The 21,993-nt window shown below is 43.5% G+C and overlaps 1 protein-coding gene across 1 annotated transcript in view; it reads left to right on the top strand.

The window, feature by feature from the left end:
- Positions 1 to 21,993, top strand: part of NPC1L1 (NPC1 like intracellular cholesterol transporter 1) — a 157,284-nt gene that overhangs the window by 29,639 nt on the left and 105,652 nt on the right. The window contains exons 2-3 of the mRNA XM_068130146.2: positions 13,240 to 14,804; positions 17,194 to 17,294. Coding sequence (XP_067986247.2) covers positions 13,240 to 14,804; positions 17,194 to 17,294 — 1,666 coding nt within the window. The remainder of the gene's footprint in view (positions 1 to 13,239; positions 14,805 to 17,193; positions 17,295 to 21,993) is intronic.

Raw genomic sequence — 21,993 nt, 5'->3', positions numbered from 1 at the left:
TAGGATGGAGGAATTGGCTGTAAGATGGAGGAATGGAGTATAGGAGGGAGGAATGGGGTATATGAGGGAGGCATGGGGTATATGATGGAGGAATAGGATATAAGATGGAGGAATGGAGTATAGGATGGAGGAATAGGATATAAGATGGAGGAATGGAGTATTGGATGGAGGAATTGGGTGTAGAACGGAGGAATGGGGTATAAGATGAAGGAATTGGGTAGAGGACGGAGGAATGGGGCATAGGAGGGAGGAATGGGGTATAGGATAGAGGAATGGGGTATAGGAGGGGGGATGGGGTATAGGGGGGTGGAATGGGGAATAGGATGGAGGAATTGGGTATAGGATGGAGGAATTGGGTATAGGATGGAGGAATGGGGTATTGGATAGAGGAATGGGGTATAGGATGGTGGAATTGGGCATAGGATGGAGGAATTGAGTATAGGATGGAGGAATGGGGTATTGGTAGGAGGAATGGGGTATAGGAGGGAGGAATGGGGTATAAGATGGAGTATAGGAGGGAGGAATTGGGTGTAGGAGGGAGGAATGGGATATAAGATGGAGGAATGGGGTACAGGAGAGAGGAATGGGGTATAGTAGAGAGGAATGGGGTATAGGAGAGAGGAATGGGGTATAGGATGGAGGAATGGGATATAAGATGGAGGAATGGAGGAATTGGGTATAGGAGGGAGGAATGGGGTACAAGATGGAGGAATGGGGTATGGGATGGGGGAATGGGGTATAGGAGGGAGGATTGGGGTATAATATGGAGAAATTGTGTGTAGGAGGGAAGAATGGGGTATAGCATGGAGGAATGGGATATAAGATGGAGGAATGGAGTATAGGATGGAGGAATTGGCTGTAAGATGGAGGAATGGAGTATAGGAGGGAGGAATGGGGTATATGAGGGAGGCATGGGGTATATGATGGAGGAATAGGATATAAGATGGAGGAATGGAGTATTGGATGGAGGAATTGGGTGTAGAAGGGAGGAATGGGGTATAAGATGGAGGAATTGGATAGAGGAGGGAGGAATGGGGTATAAGATGGAGGAATTGGGTATAGGATGGAAGAATGCGGTATCGGATGGAGGAATTGGATATAGGAGAGAGGAATGGGGGTATAGGAGGGAGTAATGGGGTATAGGATGGAGGAATGGGGTATAGGATGGAGGAATGGGGTATTGGATGGTGGAATTGGGCATAGGATGGAGGAATTGAGTATAGGATGGAGGAATGGGGTATTGGTAGGAGGAATGGGGTATTGGATGGTGGAATTGGGCATAGGATGGAGGAATTGGGTATAGGATGGAGGAATTGGGTATAGGATGGAGGAATGGGGTATTGGATAGAGGAATGGGGTATAGGATGGTGGAATTGGGCATAGGATGGAGGAATTGAGTATAGGATGGAGGAATGGGGTATTGGTAGGAGGAATGGGGTATAGGAGGGAGGAATGGGGTATAAGATGGAGTATAGGAGGGAGGAATTGGGTGTAGTAGGGAGGAATGGGATATAAGATGGAGGAATGGGGTATAGGAGAGAGGAATGGGGTATAGGAGAGAGGAATGGGGTGTAGGATGGAGGAATGGGATATAAGATGGAGGAATGGACGAATTGGGTATAGGAGGGAGGAATGGGGTACAAGATGGAGGAATGGAGTATAGGAGGGAGGAATGTGGTATAGGAGGGAGGAATTGTGTATAAGATGGAGAAATTGGGTGTAGGAGGGAGGAATGGGGTATAACATGGAGGAATTGGGTATAGGATGGTGGAATTGGGCATAGGATGGAGGAATTGGGTATAGGATGGAGGAATGGAGTATTGGTAGGAGGAATTGGGTGTAGGAGGGAGGAATGGGATATAAGATGGAGGAATGGGGTATAGGAGAGAGGAATGGGGTATAGGAGAGAGGAATGGGGTATAGGATGGAGGAATGGGATATAAGATGGAGGAATGGACGAATTGGGTATAGGAGGGAGGAATGGGGTACAAGATGGAGGAATGGAGTATAGGAGGGAGGAATGTGGTATAGGAGGGAGGAATTGTGTATAAGATGGAGAAATTGGGTGTAGGAGGGAGGAATGGGGTATAACATGGAGGAATTGGGTATAGGATGGAGGAATTAGTTATAGGATGGAGGAATGGGGTATACGATGGAGGAATGGAGTATAGGATGGAGGAATAGGAAAGAAGATGGAGGAATGGAGTATAGGATGGAGGAATTGGGTGTAGGAGAGAGGAATGGGGTATATCATGGAGGAATGGGACATAAGATGGAGGAATGGAGTATAGGAGAGAGGAATGGGGTATATCATGGAGGAATGGTATATAAGATGGTGGAATGGAGTATAGGATGGAGGAATTGGGTATAGGAGGGAGGAATGGGGTATAGGAGGGAGGAATTGGGTATAGGATAGAGGAATGGGGTATAGGAGGGGGGTATGGGGTCTAGCAGGGAGGAATGGGGCATAGGATGGAGGAATTGGGTATAGGATGGAGGAATTGGGTATGATGGGGTATAGGAGGGAGAAATTGGGTATAAGATGGAGCATAGGAGGGAGGAATTGGGTGTAGGAGGGAGGAATGGGATATAAGATGGAGGAATGGGGTATAGGAGAGAGGAATGGGGTATAGTAGAGAGGAATGGGGTATAGGAGAGAGGAATGGGGTGTAGGATGGAGGAATGGGATATAAGATGGAGGAATGGAGGAATTGGGTATAGGAGGGAGGAATGGGGTACAAGATGTAGGAATGGGGTATGGGATGGAGGAATGGGGTATAAGATGGAGAAATTGGGTGTAGGAGGGAAGAATGGGGTATAGCATGGAGGAATTGGATATAAGATGGAGGAATGGAGTATAGGATGGAGGAATTGGCTGTAAGATGGAGGAATGGGGTATATGAGGGAGGCATGGGGTATAGGATGGAGGAATAGGATATAAGATGGAGGAATGGGGTATTGGATGGAGGAATGGGGTATAGGATGGAGGAATGGGGTATTGGATGGAGGAATGGGGTATAGGAGGGAGGAATGGGGTATAAGATGGAGAAATTGGGTGTAGGAGGGAAGAATGGGGTATAGCATGGAGGAATTGGATATATGATGGAGGAATGGAGTATAGGATGGAGGAATTGGCTGTAAGATGGAGGAATGGGGTATATGAGGGAGGCATGGGGTATAGGATGGAGGAATAGGATATAAGATGGAGGAATGGGGTATTGGATGGAGGAATGGGGTATAGGATGGAGGAATTGGGCATAGGATGGAGGAATTGGGCATAGGATGGAGGAATGGGGTATTGGATGGAGGAATGGGGTATAGGAGGGAGGAATGGGGTATAAGATGGAGTATAGGAGGGAGGAATTGGGTGTAGGAGGGAGGAATGGGATATGAGATGGAGGAATGGGGTATAGGAGAGAGGAATGGGGTATAGGAGAGAGGAATGGGGTATAGGATGGAGGAATGGGGTATAGCAGAGAGGAATGGGATATAAGATGGAGGAATGGGGTATAGGAGAGAGGAATGGGGTATAGGAGAGAGGAATGGGGTATAGGATGGAGGAATGGGATATAAGATGGAGGAATGGAGGAATTGGGTATAGGAGAGAGGAATGGGGTACAAGATGGAGGAATGGAGTATAGGAGGGAGGAATGGGGTATAGGAGGGAGGAATGGGGTATAAGATGGAGGAATGGGGTATAGGATGGAGGAATGGGGTATAACATGGAGGAATAGAACTGTCACCAAGCAAGAAGCATCAGATTGCTGGAGCAGTTTCAAAACAATTGTGGTGGCGGTTCGTGTGCAGCTTGTGGCTGCTTGTTGCATCATTTTCTGGGGGCGTGGATGCTGCTGATAGAATACCTCTCTATAACCAGCATACCAACGGCAGAGCTGAATGCCAAGATAGAGAGAGAAGGACAACCAATGGGTGAGGAATGGAGGGTAGGGGAAGATGCAAAGGGTGGATAAGGTGGATACAGAAGGAAATCCTCTTGAGGGAAAACTGGAAATTTGGAATGCAGAAGGATTGGGATGGGTTGGGGTGAGAAGCCGTGGGGGGGGGGGGGGCGGGGGGAGGAGGGAGGGTTAATGAGGGTAGAGAGTATCATGGTTTTGGATTGGGGACGATTTGCCATGGTGGTGAACAGCTTTCATGGACTTTATAAGGTTCATTGTGTTGCACTCTTGGTTTCACTTGGAGCCAAGGCTCTGAGCTACTTATACCGCTCACAGTGGTGGTGCAACATCGGGTAGCGGAGGTTCAATTTGTCCAAGAAGAGTGTACAATAACCTGCTTGTGAAATCCAATTTGGCATCAACATTTATTGATGCCTGTTCTCTCATTTCAAAAGGGAATGTTGAGCTTTTCAAACGCAGCGCGGAAAGTGGCCACCGTAAACGGGAGACAGACAAACTCGCAGACAGACACCACGGTTCACAATATGTAATAGATCTGGGCTCATGAAAGACGTCTTTCCAAGTTTTCAGTTTTTCCTTCTTGAGTTTGTCTCTGTATCCATAATATACACACCATGTGTCCTGTCCTACCCCTCATTTTTTCCACATCCCTCATTTTTCCAAGTCTCTATTTTGTCCATCAACCCTGCTGCTGGTGTATTTTCCCCCTCTTAGTCCATGGGCCAGGATCCCAAATTTCCAGTATCGGTACCACCCGGGGTGACTAATTCTCTTTGGTGTTTTAACTTGCTATACGTCTCTAGTTTGCATTTTGATATGATAGCCCTTGCAGACTCACAGCTTTTAGAGTTTATCACTTCTTGTAATGGACATGCCCCATGGATGAAAGGCACGAACACACACTTTACCACGATCCTTTATTCTCACACCACAATCTTTCTGTTAAGAATCAGTTCAGTCACAGACAAGCATAAAATACCACATAGGGATCCTTTCTTACCAGTATCACGAATGTAGGCAGTCATTCTCGTACATAAAGGCAGATTTTGTAGATGAAGTGGGTTGTTTGCAAAAAAATTCGAACTTAACTTAACAAAATATTTATGCAAGTTGAACAAAATATTTATGTTTTTGTCAAGTCACACCCTGTGACAAATCAGACTCTCGGTTTCCTGTTTTAAGCAAGGTCTTTGATTCAGTAGAATCAACATGCATCCATGACACTTTTTCTTTGGCTCTTAACATTATTAAATGAAGTACAGTTTCACGTTTCTGTTTGTGCATAATTATGCCACCAAGTTATTCATCATCACCGTCATCCATATCAGAGTCAGTTAATTCCACTTCTGGCTCTTCTTCACTGGCTTGGTTGCTGCACGTTTGTAGTTTGCACATGTCTGTGCACTTCAGGCCATTGCTGAGGCAGTTACATGCTGGTAGTTTGCATGACCGCACACATTTGCAGGAGAGCAGCTGCAGCACACACAGCATCTGGTGCAGGCGAGCCATGCATCCACTCAACAGCCAGCTTCCCATCCTCATGAGTTGTCCAACCACAGTCCTTTGGGCTTGGAACATAGGGCTGGCTCTGCAGACATCTCCTCCAGATGGCAGCTTGATAGTTTGCACGGCGAGCATGCATGAATAGACAGTCCTCACAAGGAGGGAGTTGACTTGACTCAACTTCTCCACGTCTGGCACAGAACAGTTGGTATCGAAGCTTGTTGACTTCAGATGTGCGGCTAGAAGGCATGTACATATGGCAGGTGATCTCCTGTAGCTTCTGGAACAGTTCTGCAGATACTTCCCATGAACGTCCAAGTTCCATGAAAGCTTCCTGGTAGGTCTTGTCAGACTTCACCTGCTTCAAGGTCGTCATCTTCCCACGGCCAGCGAATGCAATGACTGTATCACAGCCCGTGAAGGCATGCATACCAATCAAGGCATCACAGACAGTACCTCCCAATGCATGGCTTAGCTTGGTGATGTCCAGGAACCTTGTCCGGTTCTTTGTTCCACATTTCTGGTACATGGGACATGGGATGTTGCTGCTGACCCCCAGGCAGATAACCAAGACGTCCTGATATACAAGAAGAGTTCCTCGTAGGCTTGTCTCACTGCTTCCTCATACTCTGCATCCTCTCTTTGTTCATTCTCCTCACCTGCACCAGAGCTGGCAGAAGACTCGTCTTTTGTGTACAGTTTGTAGCAGGACTTGTGGTAATGTCCCTCTGCAGAAACAAGGTCTCTGCTCAGTAAGGCAAGGATTCTTGGATCCAGTTTTTTGGTTGCTGCGTTGTGAACCCTGGCATCTGCACGTAACTCAACACACTGGATGAGGGGTTCCCTTGTATCGTGTCCTTTTAGGTATCTGCTCGACTTGTTGCAGAAAATGCAGATTTTATCATACACTCTTGATGTACCTGGCGCATCCCTAGCTGATCTTCTTGAACTGACCTCTCCAGGTTCATCTTTGGGGTCTTTGGAAAGGAGAGAGTCAAGAGACTTCTTCATGGTGAAAATGCTACGGCATTTGCGATGATACCGCAATTGTGGTATTTGTCCTTGTTCAATGCCTTTGGCTATATCCAGAAGTGGAGCATGCTGTCTGATCTCTGCAGCCCTGAGCAAAGTGTTCCATGAGTCCAGATCTTGTGGTGACACCAGGGAGTCGGAGTCTTCATTAGAGCAATGAATGATACAGTCAGTGCGTGCTCGCTTCCTTGGCAGGGTGGCACCTTTATCTCTACTTGGTGGATCCATCATGTACACCTCAGGACGTCAGCACACTACAGTAGACACCTGCAATGTACAAGCAGCCATCCGTGTTCCAGCAATCCAATGCATTCTTTGTTCTGACAGTACCATTGAAAGCAAAACAAAATCTTATCTAAGATCTGCCACATCTTGACCTCACTGGTAAGTTAATCCTAGAAAAGGAAAGGATATTACCATAGTTAACCGATCTTAACTAATCAAACTTAATTAACCTTAATTAGAACTGCAAAAGATAACTTACATAGCCAGATATCTCACCAGTTCCATCAAAGGAGCTGAAAAAAAAGCTTACATCTATCCGCAATTAACTCTTCCTAGAAAAAAAGCTGAATGTGAGTACACAATTATCCAATAAGAAAGTACAGACAAATAGGAAATGCATTTATTTTGCTCTGATGTTTAATAATTACAATACAGTGGCATTTCTCACATGGTTTTAGTTCTGTATTGACTGAAATTAGATGCGATCTTTGCATAACGCAAGATTTAAATGAATTACGCAATGCCGCTATTGGGTGAATTTGAAGTTTTTACAAAAAACTGACAAAGCTGCCAGTGTGGAAAGGCCATCACATCTTAATGTACTTGTATTGACCCAATAAACATTTTAGTACCACTTAGGTTTGGTCACCCCAGGTGGTACCGATATCTGGCCTGGCCCATGGACTATCTCTTTCTGCTGTTCCTTTAGTTCTGTTATGTCCTGATTCATTCTACTAGGCCTGGGGTCGGCAACCTTAGGCACGACTACGAGTGCCACCATTGGCACGCGGCAGCGTAATCATTGGCACACTGGCGAAAGCAGTGCCCTCTCCGCTGCATGCCAAATCACCTCTTGAACAGCCATTGGCTGTTGCATGTGTTGCACGATAACAGTATTCCGGTGTGATGGTGCAAGGTGATAAGGTAGATGGATCAGAGCAGACTCACCATTCCAATTCCAAATTATTTTACTGGAATAATAATCAAAGAAGCACAACATGAGATGCCGGCCTGGCCCTGGCGCATTCAAACACAATATTCGCGGCAACCGGATGTGCTATAAGAACAGTGTACAGTGGTGTTGTTCACAATCACAGCAGATGGTCTGAGGCTGCATCTCCACTCATTATTATTATTCGGACTGGTTTCTGAGTTTTAATATTAATCTCGTCATTATTCTGAATTGTATAATAATCGCAGATATAAAACGAGATGCAGGCTTGGTGCCTTCCGATACGCCGTTCGCGGCAACCTCAGGTGCTGTAAGAGCGGCTGTGCTGTTAACATCCGGTGGTCAGCGGCTGCATCTCCACTCATTATTATTATTCGGACTGGTTTCTGAGTTTTAATATTAATCTCGTCATTATTCTGAATTGTATAATAATCGCAGATATAAAACGAGATGCAGGCTTGGTGCCTTCCGATAAGCCGTTCGCGGCAACCTCAGGTGCTGTAAGAGCGGCTGTGCTGTTAACATCCGGTGGTCAGCGGCTGCATCTCCACTCATTATTATTATTCGGACTGGTTTCTGAGTTTTAATATTAATCTCGTCATTATTCTGAATTGTATAATAATCGCAGATATAAAACGAGATGCAGGCTTGGTGCCTTCCGATAAGCCGTTCGCGGCAACCTCAGGTGCTGTAAGAGCGACTGTGCTGTTAACATCCGGCGGTCAGCGGCTGCATCTCCACTCATTATTATTATTATTCGGACTGGTTTCTGAGTTTTTATATTAATCTCGTCATTATTTTGAGCTTTTTTATGGGGTGGTAGTAATGAAAATGGGGGTAGTAGTTTTTCTCGTAACACGCGGCCTGTCTTATTTAGTTTGATTGACAGTACGGCCTCCCGCTCACATTTCCCATAGGAATTGCAGTGAAGCGGTTCAGGTTCGGTAGATGATGGCAACCCCGCTAGCTAAGAAAGCTGAAGTAAAGGTTCCGGCATTCCAGCCCTCATGGACAGAAGAGTGGGGTTTTGTTTTTCAGAAGGACCGTGCTGTGTGTACTTTATGTTTTGAAAATGTTGTTTGTCGAACGTCGAGTGTTAAGCGCCATTTTGAGACAAAGCACGAGAAAACTTTCAAAGATCAGGCAGACAAGGCAGAATCCATCAAACGTGCCATGTCCAGGTATGGGAAGCAAGCCAACACCCTCAAAATCTTTGCCACTGCTAAAAAACATGCGACTGAAGCAAGCTATCGCATTGCTCATTGCATTGTGAAACGCGGAAAGCCATTCACTGATGGCGAATATATTAAGGAGGCTTTTCTCTGTAGCTCAGAGGTTCTGTTCGAAGGCTTACCAAACAAAGAGACAATCAAATCAAGAATAAGAGATATTCCCATGTCAGCTAGAAGTTTTGAGCAACGCATCGAAGAAATGGCAGAAAATGTCAGCATGCAGCAAATAGCTGGGTTAAAAGATGCTGTGGTATTTAGCATTGCACTTGACGAGAGCGGGGACGTGAATGACATACCACGTTTGGCAGTCATGGCAATATACTGTGACTCGACTGTTAGAGAGGAACTCTGCTGCTTAAAGCCAATGTCTGACACAACAAAAGGCGAGGACATAGCCAAGGTGTTTATGGAACATTTTGAGGAGTGAGGGATTGACATCAGGAAGATTTTTGCAGTGACAACAGATGGCGCCCCCGCCATGGTCGGGAAACAGAGGGGAGCAGTTAGATTAATTGAGGAAAAAGTCGGTCACCCCATCATGCAACTCCACTGCACAATACACCAAGAAAACCTTTGTGCAAAGATGTCAAATTCAGATCTTAATGAGGTTATGCCTACGGTAGTAAAGGTTATTAACTTCATAGTCAAGCGATCTGCTCTGACACACCGACAGTTCCAGTCCCTGCTCGAGGAAATGAACTGCACATACAAAGATATCCCTCTCCACTCAGCGGTTAGGTGGCTAAGCTGCGGAAAAGTTTTGGAGCGGTTTGTCAGCTGCTTTTTATGCCATCAAGGCCTTCCTGGCTGAAAAGGGCCAAAACTACCCAGAACTCGAGGACGAGAAGTGGATTGTGAAACTTATGTTTCTCACGGATATTACGGGACACCTCAACGAGCTCAATCTCCGACTGCAAGGTGCAGGGCAAACTGTTTTGGACATGTTCGACACATGGACGGCTTTTGTCGGCAAGCTAGCAATCTTTTCAAATGATGTTGCTACCTCCACTTTCCGCTACTTCAGTCACAAGGGAACTGTCCTCGCAGCACAGCATCAGCACCGCTGAAATATGCAAATACATGAGCGAGCTTGAGTCGGAGTTCACAACACGATTTGGGGACTTTGAGAAGTATGGACCCATGTTCTCTTTCTTGATCAAGCCAGACAGCTTTGATGGACACGAATTGTATTTATCTCTGATAGACTGGTTGGATACACAGGACATGGAAATGCAGCTGATTGAGCTGAAGAGTTCAACACCGTGGATGACGAAGTTTGCAGAGCTACTGAAACAACTAGAAACCACGGCAGTGCAAGATCACGAAACCTGCATCTTCACCTGCTGGACATCCGTACCGAAGACGTTCAGCTGTCTCCGGAACGTTGCACTGGCTTTGCTGTCAGTCTTCGGGTCAACGTACCTCTGTGAGCAGATATTCTCACACATGAAGAACGTGCTCAGCCCCTCCCGCAATCGTTTGACAACCGACCACTCCGAAGCATGTGTGCAACTTAAAGTGACTAACTACGACCCCCAGATAATGGAGCTCAGCAAAGGAAAGCATGGCCAGGGATCACACTGACTGGTAGGCATCTGTTTATTTGTAGTACACATGGGTTTGCATATGTAGCTGTTTGTCCATCTCTTTTTTTCCAACTCAGATGTGGATGTTTTCATGAGGATGGCAGCATTCTTGTATAGTGCTGGTATTTCTGTTTGATACACTCTATTCTCCCTTTTTGACATTTGTTCCCAATGCAATGCTTTGTAAATGAGTTACTGAAAGCAGTGTTTTGAAATGGGGTCCGTGCATATAATTTGTAAACTCATGGGGGACAAATTTTACAATGATAAAATGATCATTACAATGTCCTGATTATGAGAGATAAATGTTTATTTGAAATGTTGTTGCTATGCATGTAGCCTATATGGATGGAATAAAATTCCATGTCTGTTGGAAATGTTTTTTTGATGTGGCGTCATAATTAAACTTAATGTTAAACTTAATGTTGATTATGGCACACGAATTAACAAGAACATTTCAAACTGGCACTTCATGTCAAAAAGGTTGCCGACCCCTGTAACTAGGCTATGAGCCAAGGGGGTTGGTCGGTACCATACAGATGGAGTAAGGCTCATTGTGATTTTTAGCAAGATATATGTCCCTAGATATGAAAAAAAAGTGATAGCGGTGTATAACTCTCGGCCATCTCTGTGTTATCACCCGAAATATTATTATACGCCCGCTTCGCTTCGCCAAAAAATGTGATATTTGCTAAAATTGGAATAAATATGTTTTTAAGGACCACAGAGTGCCAATAATTTGCATACTGGATGCCAACTAATATAGTAATAGAAATATAGAACATTTGTGGGGGTTATTTATCAAAATATTGATATAATGACAAAAAATATGTTAAATTTAGTGAAAAAGTGATCGAAATCGCTTCGAGTTCAGAATTCACATTGCACATTTTTGTCAATATTTCAAAAATGAAAACTCCCAGAGTAACATTTGACCCCTCAAAATCTTCGCAAGGAACCACTGCATTGGAATATATCATTACTTTGTAATATGGTGGTTGTTTGGGGCACATATTTTGGCAAAGTTCAAAATATGTTCAACCATACCCCCTAATTTTGATATTTTGGAACGAAACATAGCTTTTGAACATTTTAGGTTTATTCGTCTACTACTTTTGGTATCTCAGTGTAATTTTTGGTATTAGCTAGTATCCTAAAGTAGGTTTGTAACATCAGCTACATTATATTTCACAATGCATGCAAACTTGCTCCACACTCTAGGTTTATCATGATCTCTCGAACAAATACGATCTCGATCTCGATCTCGGCACTCTGTGGTCCTTAAAAACATGTTTATAACAATTTTAGCAAATATCACATTTTTTGGCGAAGCGAAGCGGGCGTATAATAATATTTCGGGTGATAACACAGAGATGGCCGAGAGTTATACACTGCTATCACTTTTTTTTCATGTCTAGGGACATATATCTTGCTAAAAATCACAATGAGCCTTACTCCATCTGTATGGTACCGACCGGTCAATTTGGGGGGTCTGGCTCATAGCCTATACGTTCTAAGTCTTTCGCGAGCCTCGACAAAAGAATGGAAAACTCCTTCACCAGCCTTAATTTACAATGTGTATCTGGTATGTTGTTCGTTTTGCTTCAATGATGATGAAAATAGGATCGGGGAGTCGAGTCGTTTATCAATTTAGTCAGGTTCACTATGTTTTTTCGTTCAAAATCATGGTAGATTAGCAAACCTATACATTTTTGGAAACGTTATTACATGGAAAATCTGAAAATCAATGTTTACATTTGCCAATTCCGACCAATTCGATTCGACCAATTCGACCAATTCGACCAATTCGACCATTCGACCATTCGACCAATCGCTTCGATCGACCATTCGACCATTCGACCAATTCGATCGATTCGATTCATCGAATTCGATTCGATCGACCATTCGACCAATTCGATTTGCCAATCAATTTGACCGACCTTTGCTTGTGTGGAACGGACTGTGAAAACGATGCGGACTATATTGTCGGATACGACACACTGGACAGTGATGACGAACTCTAAATGGCATATTCTGTAATCGTGTATGTTTGATGCCATTGACTGCCTGTGTATATTTTGTCATTGACTGCCTGTGTAGATGTGAAGTTATACTGACTGCATGTGTATGTATGATTTTGCTGACTGCCTGTGTATGTTTGGTGATATGAATTATTGTGACACATTTTGATGTTATTAACTGCCTGTACAAAATGATAACATGTATTTGATTATGCAACTTATCGCGAATATAAAGACAGTATTTTGCAATTCAAAACCTTTGATTCGTGTCTTACCATTCCCCATAACACTAATTTGATACTTTCATTGGATTCCTTGTCCCTGAAAATATAGGTTTAGTATATTTTAAAAAGTTTTTAGGGTATTTAGAGGCAGAAATAGAACAAAATATGTATTTTACAGTGGCCATTTTGAAAATCCAAAATGGCCGCCATACAGGTATCTCTCCAAATGTAAACATTGATTTTTCGTTTCCTTATGCTATAACGTTTCCAAAAATGTATAGGTTTGCTAATCTACCATGATTTTGAACGAAATATAATTTATTGACATAGTGAACCTGACTAATTTCTCAAGGTATTCCTTGCACATATAACTTGTCCCATCATTGTGTTCGTGCCTTTAATTAGACCACCTAAAGATGTAAAGTTTAAAAACATCATTTAAAATACCACCAACATCGATAGTAATTGGAAGTTTTTGAAGTTTGAGGTAATTTTCCCTTTTAAGGATCGTTTTTGACTTGTCGTCACGACAATGTCTCCACAGTTTGCGGAAGTTACAAGTACAATACACAAGGCCGGCTACTGCGTGTTGTACGGCGAATGCGGAGAAAATCCAGAAGTGCAAGCGACGATTCTAAAGCACATTGTACCTTGTGCCAACAACACCTTGGCCATAAAACCAAGTCAGGTCAGCATGGAGACATTGCAGGATGCGTGCCCAACACTTTATGACGGTGAAAACACAAGACTCTGCTGCAGCGACGGCCAACTGGATGCGTTGACCCAAATTTTACAAATGTCCGCAGCGGTGTTCTCCCGGTGCCCAACTTGTCGGGTAAACTTTTACAACATCTACTGCCAGTATGTCTGCAGCTCCAATCAGAGCCTCTTTATTAACGTGACCCGCACGTTCGATGCTATGAAAGTAAATAATATCAGCGGCACCGGAGTGTTGGAAATGAAAGCTTACTATTCAAAGAGATTTGCAGATGGAGCCTTCGATTCCTGCAAGGGTGTGCGCCTTCCGGCCATCGGTGGTTTCGCCATCGCTGCCATGTGTGGTATTTATGGTTCAGACCTGTGTAACACTCAGCACTGGTTTGACTTCATGGGTGATGTTACCAATGGCCTAGCACCGTTGAAGATCAATTTCTTTTTTCCTGATGAACATTCACCACCTATAGGTCAAGGCCTACAACCTTATGATGGAAAGGCTTGGAAGTGCAATGAATCCCCATTAAAAGATGGCTCCCCTTGTACTTGTGACGACTGCGAGGCCTCCTGCCCCTTCATACCTGAACCACCATTACCTGACGGTGGATGGAAGGTTCGGAATACCGAGGGAATTTTAGTCATATCAGCAATTATATTCGGCGCCCTGGTCCTCCTTTTCCTCCTCTATCTAATTGGCAGTATTGACTGGTGTTCTGGGGATCGCAAGGATTTGGAGCAAAAGGTTAATCTGTGGAAGGAGGTGACTGAGGAAGACGTGACGTGGTCTGAAAAATTAAGCGAATCCTTGCAGGAGCATCTGGGCAGAATGTTTGAAAAATGGGGCCTCATGGTGGCTCGGCATCCAGTCCTGGTAATCACGATTTCTCTCGTAGTCGTAATTGTACTTTCTGCTGGACTATCGATGGTGAAGCTAACAACGGACCCCGTGGAGCTGTGGTCATCTCCAGACAGCAGGGCACGCAGGGAAAAGGACATCCACGACAAATATTTTGGCCCATTCTTCCGTACGGAGCAGATCATCATAACGGCTAAGGAACCCTCAAATTATACCTACTCATCACTGTTGTTTGGTGACAACGTTTTCTCAGGGATCCTCAACAAGAAGATTTTGCAGGAGATTCTCCAACTTCAACTTCACCTGCAGTATATGCAGGTGCAGTCGAACAACGGCACAGACGATGTCAATATCACTCTGAAGGACATCTGCTTTGCTCCAATGAATCCTGATCATCCCAAGGACACGGACTGCACCGTGAACAGCTTGGCTCAATACTTCCAGAGTATACCGAGCAATTTGGAAGCAAAAGTGAATAGAACACATTTGGGCAAGGAAGGAACCGTTGACTGGCACGATCACTTCCTCTTCTGTGTTAAGTGAGTACCTTACCAGATGTGTCATGACGTAATTGGTATTCTGAACACCCATTGGTTGACTCAGCCACCACTACTCCTGGCTCCGATTGGCTGGAGCGGAGTTGTTAGCAATGACTGACTGATGAACCAATCGGTGTCGCTGTTACATAGACATGTTTATAAATGCACGATCTCTCACCTTTTCCGGTCTTTTGCTGTGAATTACCTTGAGGAGTACAGCACCAAAAGATTCGGTTATTGTTATTATGGTGTTTTTGTTTTCTTGTATTTTAAAGTTCTGAACTACCAAACATCTGTTTATATAAAATGATTCATCATTTTGGTCGATCTGCTTATTTAATGGGTTTAAATGCAGGTTTCAACTAGAACAGCTCTCAGTAGTGAGCGCATACCTCCGCCAGACTGAACATTTTAGGTTTTGTATCCACCAGAAGCCAGATTTAGAGTCGGATCTGAACCAAAATCTAATCGGCTTGTTATTGTCACCAAACCAACCAATAATTTAATAATTAATCGATTAATTGATTCATCAATAAATCAAAAATACCTTTACAGCCAAATCACTTGGTCATTGTTGTGCCCAAATATCAGCTTCCCAGCTCAAAAGGTGCCTGAGACATTGCCCAGATGAGAAAGGAAATAAACAAGTACATAGTAAATCGATAATAATTGAGTAATTAATCAATTAATTCATTCCACCAAGTTTTGTCATAATCTGTCCACAACTTTTTGAAATATCATGTTATTTAACGTTTTTGGTCCTATCTCAATGAGGAAGAATCACTTGAAATATTTTTTAATTCTCAAAATGGAACCTGGGCCAGATCTTTACCAAAATCAAATCAATTTTTTTCCTCATCACACACCCAACATGTCCACCAAGTTTCGGACATGTCCACCAAGTTTGTCCGTAACCTGATGAAGATATCCTGCTCACAGAAAGACAAACAGACAGACAGACAAGAAAGGACGCCAGGTGGAGCCTGACAGGTATGATGAAAATCGAGATTAACTGTGCAATTAAAATAAATCAATAATAATCGTAAAATAATTAATTTCTTAATCAATTGGCCAATAGCATGCCTAAACCACCACTGTTTCATCCAAATCTCTAACTTTTTGAAAATGAAGTAATTAATTGAATAATTTAATAATTATTCGATTAATTGATTCATCAATAAATCAAAAATACCTTTACAGCCAAATCACTTGGTCATTGTTGTGCCCAAATATCAGCTTCCCAGCTCAAAAGGTGCCTGAGACATTGCCCAGATGAGAAAGGAAATAAACAAGTACATAATAAATCGATAATAATTGAGTAATTAATCAATTAATTGATTATTCAAAAGAGGAAAATTCTGTTTTTGACAAAGTACTTGCTCACTATTGGGCCCAAATTTCAGCTTCCTAACTCAAAGGATATCACCCGGACAAACGAGAAAACCTTGACCTTTGACCTTGACCTTTGACCTATATAGTCAAAAAACATTGACAGCCTCACTTTTGTCCTTCCGGATCCTCTGGTAAAGTTTGACGAAGATATCTGAAAGCGTTCGCGAGTTGTCGGGGCTCCCAGACAAACAGACATACAAACGAGACAGTCCGACATATGATGAAAATTTTAAATTTCGTTAGAACAAACAGGGGTGAAAACACAACTTCCATCCACCTTTGGTGCAGAGGTAGAAAGTCATTCAGTATAGATGTGACATCTTGTTTGAAAGAAACACTCCATTAAAGGTGGCATTTGGCAATGACGTCATTCGTACATAATTTAAAAATGAAGGAAAACACTACAAGCTGGAATTCCTTCATTGTACATGTTTTAAACCTTACTTTCTCCTCTTAAACAAGTGTTGGTCGTGCCAACATATTTCCATAATTGTTATGATAAAAAAAATCTTCTTCTTCTTCTCTGTCGTATGCAGCAAATGGCTGTGAGTAGCATCATTGTCTGAGGGCGTGGCCGTCCCGCTGATGCAACGCCCTATGCTGGGTAGGCAGGAATTTGGAATTTGTTCAGTTTTCCAGCGATAGCTCGCCTACTCTTCACGAAGGACAGCATGGGATCTTTAAGGTCCACCAACGTATATGCTGGCAGACGGGATGCCAAGTTTAGCATCCCTCCGAGGGATGACAGTTTGTAGCTGGGTCGAGATGTAAAATGCTAACTCCATTTTAATAACTGCATGTGTGCTACTCATAAATAACTATAAGATCCCTTTTTGGTTCAGAAATGTTGGAAAAAAATCTATATTTCCCATTCCCAAAAAACCCCATAATTCCCTTGTGCATAGCAGACCGACATATGATGTCAAAGGCTTTTTTACACCGTAAAGACTTATTAATCTATTGATGGCATGACAGGTAATGTGTGTCTATCCATCAGCTCTCCTCTTTCTTTTCAAGACAACACGGGTCTCGAAATGAATTGTATGGCCGACTATGGAGCACCCGTATTCCCTTTCCTAGCAGTCGGGGGTTATGAAGGTACGGCATTATCTTTCTCTATAATACTCACCCAGCACATCAACTGAAGACAAAGAGGTATCAAAGGCTTAAACTTGTGATTTTGAATTGGAGATGCAATTCATCCAAGGACTAATACATACAGCATTGTTTTTATTATACTATAAAATGATTAGTCATAATGATTAACTGCACAAAAACAATATATACATTTAAATTTGATCAATTGCAAGTACGATTTTATCAAAAACACTGCAAATTTATCAATACCAGTGGTTACGGATGGGATAATACCCCAGGATTGATAGTTTAATATGACTTGTAATACCTATTCCCACCATGAGTGGCGCTGTACCATACACATTCACATATAGAGATTTGGGGTCCTTCCCGCACCCTACAACCACCAGGACTATTTTTTTTTTACCATCAAAAACCTACCTGTGCACACCCAGATTACAACCACTAGTTTTCAACTCATTCTTTCCAGCAGTTCAGGTGTGCATAGCAGTTAAACGCACAAACCAACTGGAACAGCACTTGTAGAGCGACTAGTCTTGCCTCGCCCGCTCATTCTGAACAAAAATACCGTCAACTGAACACACTACTATTTATGGTCCGCTGCTAATATTGCCCACATACCAGTATCATCCATTCACCCTATTATGTCACATACATTGCCATTATCCGTGGCTTTATTAGCCCGTCCCCTGCCTTTCAGACGATGGGGGTATTGTAATCACGTGTGTGTGTGTGTGTGTGTGTGTGTGTGTGTGTGTGTGTGTGTGTGTGTGTGTGTGTGTGTTGTTGGTTGTTATCTCCATTTGCGGGTTTTCAGGAGGTGGAACGGAGTCCTCCCAGGACCCAAAGTATCCATCCTCCTCTTCGGTATGGGATCACGGTTCATGGACCAAACTCGTTCGTTCTCCGTCTCAGTTGAGCTGACCGCTTCTTAACCATTCCAATGAACCTTCTTTGTCTATCCCCACTCTGTCCAATTATTTTTTTGTGTTTTCCTGCTCTTTTGTCATTCTCCCAGTTGTTGATGTTTATTTCTTGATATTTTATTTTTATTCGTTTATTTTGTCTTTTTTGCAATTGTTGGGGCTGTGCTTGTTGCTGTTTCATTTTCCTGTGCGGCATCTTGTATTTGTACCTGTTTTTGGAAATTATCTGCAAGGTTAGTTAGGGATACTTTTTCAGGTTTGTTGTGTTCATGTTTGTTTACAAATTGCATCGAGATAGTCTGTTGAGCATTTCGCACACTCAGATAGTCCTACACTCATTGCTCTGTGCACCTGGTTGAGTTCCATCAGGCCGTTCTCTCCCTCTCATCTCGGCAGGTACATTCTCGGGATGCACTCGTTTTTGTAAAACATTTGTGGATGGTAAGTAGTTTTCTTGTTTTGATGTCTAACTTGTTGATTTCTGATTGGGCCCAGTTTATTATTCCATAGCTATATTGGAACACTCATACTGCGAGCAGGTTTAGGGCTTTGATTTTGTTTCTTGGTGAAAAGTATGTTTTCAGGATCAGCTTCGTTCTACGTAGGTATTCTTTGGTGATTGTTTTTCACATTTGTTTGTGACATATTTGGTGTCCCTCTTCTACTCCGAGGTATTTGTATGATTCTTTGTTTTCTAACTGCTGTATTGTTGTTTCAAGGTCAATTTTTATGTTGTCTGCTTTTGTTGGTTTACCTTGTACAAATGTGCACTTGGCGCACTTGTCTTGTCCAAATTCCATTTGAATGTTCTCAGAAAACCGTTTTACTAGTTTTAGTTGTTCTGGCAATTTTTTGTCATTTGGGGAGAAGAGCTAGAAATCATCCATGTATAGTAGATGTGTCACCTTTTCTATTTCTTTGGATGTTCATCTATTGGTTGTTAGGGTGTATCCGTGTCCTTGTTCATTGATGAGGTTACTTAGTGGGTCCAGAGCCAGACAAAACAAAAAGACTTGTAGAAAAACAAAAAAGAAAGACTGTCTCCCTGGAATATTCCACGGCGCTCTGCAGGGAAAAATGGCCTCTGATGGTGGTTATACTTGACATGTTATACTCTTTATTATACACACGTATTATACTTGACATGTTATACAGTATATTATACACACATATTATACTTGACATGTTATACTGTATATTATACACACGTATTATACTTGACATGTTGTACTGTATATTATACACACATGTTATACTTGACATGTTATACTGTATATTATACACACACATGTTATACATGACATGTTATACTGTGTATTATACACACATGTTATACTTGACATGTTATACTGTATATTATATACACACATGTTATACTGTATATTATATACACACATGTTATACATGACATGTGTAGCATGTTATACTTTATTGTCGTATTCACAGGCTGGTTAACACCACCCTGAATGGATAGACCAAAACAGGCTTTAATTCCGAGGCTCTGTTCAATTTACGGCGGTGTATTATGCTCGCGCCCGGGCTGGGGGGAATCTTATCTCTTTTATCCTCTTATCTCTTTAAAAAACAAACGGGTTTACTCCCAAAACATAACAAAACAACTCGAGAAGATGAAATCAATAACAACTTTATACAATGAGGTAAACAATGGTAAAATATCCTTTAAAAATTAAGACGCCTCTCTCTAGTCACAAGCATAGACGGGTCGGGGAACAAGACCGGGTGACTTATCTCTGGTAGCAGCAGGGGAGGAGAGGATAGGCATGGAACAGCTGATGAGGAGATGGGCAAGACGATGAGGAGGGTGATGAGACAATCAGGATGACGAAGAGGTGATGAGGTGAGGAAACCAACAGGATGATCAACAGGCAAGAGGGCAGATGAGAACAGCACCAAGGCCAAGGCAGGCAGGACGATCTCCTTAAAACCCTCCACCTCTCAATTCTCCTCAGAACTCTCTCAGTTCTCTTCACAAACCGTGAGCTCTCAAGCACACTGTGCCTGCTCTATTCAGGCTCCTCCCCCTTTTCCTCAGAACAACACGCCCTTGTTCTCCAATCTGAGCATGACCCTTAAACACTCTCCAAATCTCCTCAGAACCCTCAGTCCTCGTCACCACACTCCCTTGTTCTCCTCACAAACCCACAATCCTATCAACTTTTAGCTCCCCTCGGATCTGTTCCCGCTCTCTTCGCACTGAACCGAGTGCTACAAGCTCCTCCCTCGTCGCTGTTGACAACTCTCCGCCCCTCTAGGCATTGGGCTTCACCCCCTCCCCTCAGTGGGACTCCCCACACAGGCCCTCCCTCCACTCCCCTCCGCCCCATTCTCTCACTGCCTGGCAGAGTCCCATTGCTTTCCACTTCGTTCTTCTGGGCTCATGTCAATTGTAACCTGGCGGGGTTGTATCAAAGCAGGGTTGTATCAAAGCGGGCCTGTATAAAAGCGGGGTTGTATCAAAGCGGGGTTGTATAAAAGCGGGGTTGTATAAAAGCGGGGTTGTATAAAAGCGGGGTTGTATAAAAGCGGGGTTGTATAAAAGCGGGGTTGTATCAAAGCGGGGTTGTATCAAAGCGGGCCTGTATAAAAGCGGGGTTGTATCAAAGCGGGGTTGTATCAAAGTGGGGTTGTATAAAAGCGGGGTTGTATAAAAGCGGGGTTGTATAAAAGCGGGGTTGTATCAAAGCGGGGTTGTATAAAAGTGGGGTTGTATAAAAGCGGGGTTGTATAAAAGCGGGGTTGTATAAAAGCGGGGTTGTATCAAAGCGGGGTTGCATCAAAGCAGGGTTGTATCAAAGCGGGGTTGTTACAAAGCGGTGTTGTTTCAAAGCGGGGTTGTAACAAAGCGGGGTTGTATCAAAGCGGGGTTGTATCAAAGCGGGATGCATAAAAGCGGGGTTGTATGAAAGTGTGTCCGATTTAAGCAGGGTTGTATCAAAGCGGGGTTGTATCAAAGCGGGGTTGTTACAAAGCGGGGTTGTATAAAAGCGGTGTTGTATCAAAGCTGGGTTGTTTCAAAGCTGGGTTGCATCAAAGCTGGGTTGCATCAAAGCTGGGTTGCATCAAAGCGGGGTTGTAACAAAGCGGCGTTGTATAAAAGCGGTGTTGTATCAAAGCTGGGTTGTTTCAAAGCTGGGTTGCATCAAAGCTGGGTTGCATCAAAGCTGGGTTGCATCAAAGCGCGGGGTTCCATCAAAGCGGGGTTGCGTCAAAGCGGGGTTGCGTCAAAGCGGGATTGTGTCAAAGCGGGGTTGCATCAAAGCGGGGTTGTAACAAAGCGGCGTTGTATCAAAGCGGTGTTGTATCAAAGCTGGGTTGTATCAAAGCTGGGTTGCATCAAAGCTGGGTTGCATCAAAGCTGGGTTGCATCAAAGCGTGAGGTTGCATCAAAGTGGGGTTGCATCAAAGCGGGGTTGTATCAAATAGGGGTTGTGTCAAAGCGGGGTCGTGTCAAAGTAGGGTTGCATCAAAGCGGGGTTGTATCAAATAGGGGTTGTGTCAAAGCGGGGTCGTGTCAAAGCGGGGTCGTGTCAAAGCGGGGTCGTGTCAAAGCGGGGTCGTGTCAAAGCGGGGTCGTGTCTAAGCGGGGTCATGTCAAAGCGGGGTCGTATCAAAGCGGGGTCGTATCAAAGTGGGGTCGTATCAAAGCGGGGTCGTATCAAAGCGGGGTCGTATCAAAGCGGGGTCGTATCAAAGCGGGGTCGTATAAAAGCGGGGTCGTATCAAAGTTTACAAAGCGGGGTTTTAACAAAGCT

This window comes from Myxine glutinosa, chromosome 11 (genome assembly GCF_964187855.1).
Source record: "Myxine glutinosa chromosome 11, kmMyxGlut1.1, whole genome shotgun sequence".
Taxonomy (NCBI): Eukaryota; Metazoa; Chordata; class Myxini; order Myxiniformes; family Myxinidae; genus Myxine; species Myxine glutinosa.
This window is presented reverse-complemented; position numbering and strand designations above follow the sequence as displayed.